Below are 5,988 nucleotides of genomic sequence, written 5' to 3'. Positions count from 1 at the left end.
ATATCATTTAAAAGCTTAAAATCTTGTTAATCGAACTGCAATGTCCAATTTACAATAGACTTCACAGCGAAAGCATACATTGCGATTGTCTGAAGACAGCGCCATACAACAACATATTTTTCAACCAGCACAGGCGTCACAAAATCACAAACAGCGATAAAATAAATCACTTACTTTTTAAGATCTTCCTCTGTTTGCAATCCCAAGGGTCCCAGCTACAAGATGAATGGTCGTTTTGTTAGATTAAATCCTTCTTTATATCCCAAAAAGTCAGTTTAGTTGGCGCCATCGATTTCAGTAATCCACTCGTTCAACATGCAGACAAAGGAATCCAAAAAGGCTACTGGTAAACTTCACCCAAACAAGTCAAACGACATTTCTATTTAACCTGTCTGGGCTAGGGGGCAGTATTTTCACGGCCGGATAAAAAAACGTACCCGATTTAAACTGGTTACTACTCTTGCCCAGAAATGAGAATATGCATATAATTGGTATATTTGGATAGAAAACACTCTAAAGTTTCTAAAACTGTTTGAATGGTGTCTGTGAGTATAACAGAACTCATATGGCAGCCAAAAACCTGAGAAGATTACAAGCAGGAAGTGGCCTGTCTGACAATTTATGGTCCTTCTGTTGCATCTCTATCGAAATTACAGTATCTCTGCTGTTACGTGACACTTTCTAAGGCTTCCATTGGCTCTCTAAAGCCGCCAGAAAGTGGATTGGGGCGTCTCCTGTCTCTGGGCAAAGTACAGGAGCTCTGTTTGTGAGTGGACTGCCTGGTGGCTCAGAGACAGGAGATACGCGTTCACGAGACTTGGCCCCTTTTTTCTTCACCTGTTTGAATGAATACAAGGTTGTCCGGTTGGAATATTATCGCTATTTTACGAGGAAAATCGCATAAAAATTGATTTTAAACAGCGTTTGACATGCTTCTAAGTACGGTAAAGGAACATTTTGAAATATTTTGTCACGAAATGCGCCTGCGCATTACCCTTTGGATAGTGACTGAACACTAATGCGACAAGCAAACAAAATAACAACCGAACAGTTCCGTCAGGTGCAAAACACTAAACAGAAATTAACCACCCACCAAAACCCAAAGGAAAACAGGCTGCCTAAGTATGGCTCCCAATCAGCAACAACGATATACAGCTGTCCCTGATTGAGAGCCATACCCGGCCGAAACAAAGAAATACCAAACATAGAAAAAAGGACATAGAATGCCCACCCCAACTCACGCCCTGACCAACCAAAATAGAGACATAAAAGGATCTCCAAGGTCAGGGCCTGACAGTACCCCCCCCAAAGGTGCAGACTCCGGCCGCAAAACCTAAACCTATAGGGGAGGGTCCGGGTGGGCATCTACCCGTGGTGGCGGCTCAGGAGCAGGACACAGACCCCGCTCCACCGCTGGCTCACCCCACTTTAAAGGCTCCCCTAGAGCGTGGTCTCTTGCCGCCGACCACGGACTGGGGACCCTCGCAGCGGGCCCCGGACTGGAGGGCGACTCTGGGAGCTCTGAACTGGAGGGCGTCTCTGTCGGTTCCGGACTGGATGGCGTCTCTGTCGGTTCCGGACTGTGGGCCGTCTCTGTCGGTTCCGGACTGTGGGCCGTCTCTGTCGGTTCCGGACTGTGGGCCGTCTCTGTCGGTTCCGGACTGTGGGCCGTCTCTGTCGGTCCCGGACTGTGGGCTGTCTCTGCTGGCTCCGGACTCTGGGCCATCTCTAGATGGGGCACTATCGCCGGAAGCTCTGGACAGGGGCACTGTCGCCGGACACTCTGGACGGGGCACTGTCGCCGGACACTCTGGACGGGGCATTGTTGCTGGACACTCTGGACGGGGCACTGTTGCCGGACACTCTGGACGGGGCACTGTTGCCGGACACTCTGGATGGGGCACTGTTGCCGGACACTCTGGACGGGGCACTGTTGCCGGAAGCTCTGGACGGGGACTGCGCACTGAAGGCCTGATGTGTGGGGCTTGCTTAGGAGGCGCCAGACTAGGGACACGCACCACAGGGCTAGTGCGAGGAGCAGGAGCAGGACGAGCTGGACTGGGCTGACGCACTGGAGTCCTGGTGCGTGGGGCTGGTACTGGAGGTACCAGACTGGAGACCCGCACCTCAAGGCTAGTGCGAGGAGCAGGAACAGGGCGTACTGGACTGTGGGATCGCACTGGAGATCTGGTGCGTAGGCTTGTTACCCATCTTCCAGGCTGAATACCCAACCTAGCCCGGCGCGGGCGGAGCGCAGGCAGAGGACGGACTGATTCATCCCAGCTCCGGAGACACAGTACGCAGCGCCGGCGCAGGATAACCTGGACTGAGACAGCGCACCGGAGACCAGATGCGCTGAGCTGGAACACTCCGCCCCGGCTCAATGCCCACTCTCGCCCGGCAGATGTTAGAAGCTGGGATGTAGCGCACCGGGCTCTCAACGCGTACTGGGGACACCGTGCTCTCTACCGCATAACACGGTGCCTGACCAGTACTACGATGCCTCCTATAAGCACGGGAAGTTGGCTCAGTATTCCATCCTGACTCAGGCCAACTTCTCGTGGGCCCCCCCCCAAAAAAATGTTTGGGGCTGCCTCTCGGGCTCCCATAGCTCCCATAACTTGTCCTCCCAGAATCTTTGCTCCTTCTGCCAATTCCATCCATCAACCCGATGCTCCAATCCACGCTGCTTGGTCTTCTTATGGTGGGTGGTTCTGTAACGGTCTTCGTCGTCCTCGGATGAAGGGGAAGAGAAATCAGACCAATTGGCTCCCAATCAGCAACAACGATATACAGCTGTCCTTGATTGAGAGCCATACCCGGCCGAAACAAAGAAATACCAAACATAGAAAAAGGACATAGGACATAGAATGCCCACCCGAACTCACGCCCTGACCAACAAAAATAGAGACATCAAAGGATCTCCAAGGTCAGGGCGTGACAACTCTTAAATGAAAATAAACTATAATATTTCATACGGAAAGTAGTATGAATGTGAGGGGTTTGAAACAAGCCTGAAACCTTGAATAAAGACTGTTGACATCTAGTGGAAGTCATAGGAATTGCAATCTGGGAACTGGATTTACATATAGCCAATAGGTTTGCATTGGAAGAGCCTGGGACCTAAAAAACAAAACAAATTCAGTTGGATATTCTTCAGATTTTTTTGTTCCATATCAATTCTGTTATAGTCACAGACATTATTTCAACAGTTGTAGAAACTTCTAAGTGTTTTCTACCCAATGCTACCAATTAAATGCATATCCTAGCTTTTGGGCTTGAGTAACAGGCAGTTTACTTTGGGTATGTCAGTCAGGCGGAAATTCAGGAAACTAGACGCTATCCCTAAGAAGTTTTTACATTATAACTGCCTTGTTCAGGGGATTAAATAAAAGGCGACATTCTGTACTGTTGCCTAATATGAAACATTCTATCTTAAATCCAAAATGCTGGAGCATAGCACCACATTTAAAACTGTAAGCTTCACTGTCCAAACACATATGGTGTGGACTATGTGTGCCCGTTAAACACATGTGGATCTGGTGAACAGTTATCACTTGTTGACCAACTACAGGAATACTGACCTCAGAGTCTCCAGTTTACAGTGGGGATTCCCCAGCCCAGCAGAGAGCAGCTTCACTCCTGAATCCTTCAGGTCATTGTTACTCAGATCCAGCTCTCTCAGGTGTGAGGGGTTTGACCTCAGAGCTGAGACCAGAGAAGCACAGCCTTCCTCTGTGACTCCACAGCCTGACAGCCTGACAAAGAAATCATCATGACTTCACAAACACACTGTTAATTTAACTAGTGTCAGATGCAAATGGTTTATTCTCTCAAACAACATATAGATTCATCTTCCGTCTCCAAGAATTGTATGGTCATAATGTTATACCAATGCACTGATTCAGTAAGTTTTTCAATAATAAATATTTTAATCTAAACTGAATATTTCTTCCTGATAATTAGTTCTTATATGTCATTTTATGTACTCACAGAGCAGCTCTGGAGGCTTTGACCACTGGCAGCAGCCTCAGAAGACCTTCCTCTGATCTGGAGTATTTCTTCAGGTCAAACACATCCAGCTCCTTTTCTGAAGTCAATAACACAAAGACCAGAGCTGACCACTGTGCAGGTAAGAGTTTGGCTTCTGAGAGACCTCCTAATCTCAGGTAGCTTTGGACCTCCTCCACTAGAGAATGGTCATTCAGTTCATTCAGACAGTGGAACAGATTGATGCTCCTCTCTGGAGAGGGATTCTCCTTGATCTTCTTCTTGATGTACTTGACTGTATCTTCATGGCTCTGTGAGCTGCTTCTTGTCTTTGTCAGTAGACCTCGTAAGTGCTTCTGATTGGACTCCAGTGAGAGGCCCAGAAGGAAGCGGAGGAAAAGGTCCAGGTTTCCCGTCTCATTTTGTAAGGCTTTATCCACAGCACTCTTGTAGACAGTAGCTTCAGGCTTCAGCGCAAAATAGTTAATGGTCGTTGATTGCGGTTCGGCCATTAGATTCTCATTGTTGTTGATGAATGAGAGGAACACATATACAGCAGCCAGAAACTCCTGAATGCTCAAATGCACGAAGCAGTACACCTTGTTCTGGTACAGCCCACATTCCTCTTTAAAGAGCTGTGTGCACAATCCTGAGTACACTGAGGCTTCATTGACATCAATGCCAGCCTCTTTCAGGTCTTCTTCATAGAAAATCAGATTGCCCTTCACAAGCTGTTGAAAAGCCAGTTTTCCCAGTGACAGAATGCTCTCCTGATTCCAGTGTGGACCTGTCTCTTCTTTCCCAAGATACTTTTCATTCTTCTGTTTGGTATGAAACTCCACAAGGTGTGTGTACATCTCAGTCAGAGTCTTGGGCATCTCTTCTCTCTTATGTTTCAGCATGTGTTCAAGGACTGTTGCAGAAATCCAACAGAAGACTGGAATGTGGCACATGATGTGGAGGCTCCTTGATGTCTTTATGTGTGAGATGATTCTGTTGGCCAGGTCCTCATCACTGAATCTCTTCCTGAAGTACTCCTCCTTCTGTGGGTCATTGAACCCTCGCACCTCTGTCACCTGGTCAACACACCATGAAGGGATAATATTGGCTGCTGCAGGTCGGGTAGTTATCCAGATGAGAGCAGAAGGAAGCAGATTTCCCTTGATGAGATTTGTCAGCAGAACATCCACTGAGGTTGACTCTGTGACGTCACAACAGATCTTGTTATTCTGGAAGTCTAGGGGCAGTCGGCACTCATCCAGACCATCAAATATGAACAGAACTTTGTACTTGTCATAGTTGGAGATTCTTGATTGTTTGGTTTCCATTGAGAAGTGATTGAGAAGTTCAATGAAAGTGTGTTTGTCTCCTTTCATCAAATTCAGCTCCCGAAAAGGAAATGAAAATACAAATTTTACATCCTGATTTGCTTTTCCTTCAGCCCAGTCCAGAATGAACTTCTGCACAGAGACTGTTTTTCCAATGCCAGCGACTCCCTTTGTCAGCACAGCTCTGAAACGTTGGTCTTGTCCAGTTAAGGGTTTGAAGATGTCGTTACATTTGATTGGAGTCTCTGGTCTTGCTTGTTTCCTGGTTGTTGTCTCTATCTGTCTCAGCTCATGTTCATTATTGACCTCTCCTGTTCCACCCTCTGTGATGTAGAGCTCTGTGTAGATCTTATTGAGAAGTGTTGGGTTTCCTTGTTTAGCGATCCCCTCAAATACACATTGAAACTTCTTCTTTAGATTAGATTTGAGTTCACGTTGGCAAATCACAGCAAGCTCATCTGAATCTAGGAATAACACAGAGGACATTAATATTACGTCTGTTTTAATGCCTACAGTATTGTAGGACTGTTACAAAGTTTTAAATTATAATAATTTATTATCTTAACTGACTGTGTAAATGTGTAAATGTTTTCATAATGCATTACAGACTGGTGTGACTGATTATATTATTATTGATGGTATTATTAATGTTCTCTCTCTCTCTCTCTCT

General features: G+C 46.6%; 1 protein-coding gene across 1 annotated transcript; it reads right to left on the bottom strand.

Moving 5' to 3' along the window:
• Positions 1-2,201: 2,201 nt before the first annotated feature.
• On the bottom strand, positions 2,202-5,776 carry LOC145879778 (NLR family CARD domain-containing protein 3-like). Its single transcript, XM_082976235.1, has 2 exons — positions 3,994-5,776; positions 2,202-3,758 (listed from the first exon to the last, which is right to left on the bottom strand). Exons 1-2 carry the CDS (start codon positions 5,364-5,366, stop codon positions 3,569-3,571), a joined length of 1,563 nt encoding a protein of 520 aa, XP_082832361.1. The 5' UTR covers positions 5,367-5,776; the 3' UTR covers positions 2,202-3,568.
• Between the last annotated feature and the right edge of the window lie 212 nt (positions 5,777-5,988).

This window comes from Salmo salar, chromosome 06, assembly GCF_965601325.2.
Source record: "Salmo salar chromosome 06, fSalSal1, whole genome shotgun sequence".
In the NCBI taxonomy this organism is placed as follows: Eukaryota; Metazoa; Chordata; class Actinopteri; order Salmoniformes; family Salmonidae; genus Salmo; species Salmo salar.
The sequence above is the reverse complement of the archived record's forward strand: the minus strand, read 5'-3'. Positions and strand labels throughout refer to the sequence as shown.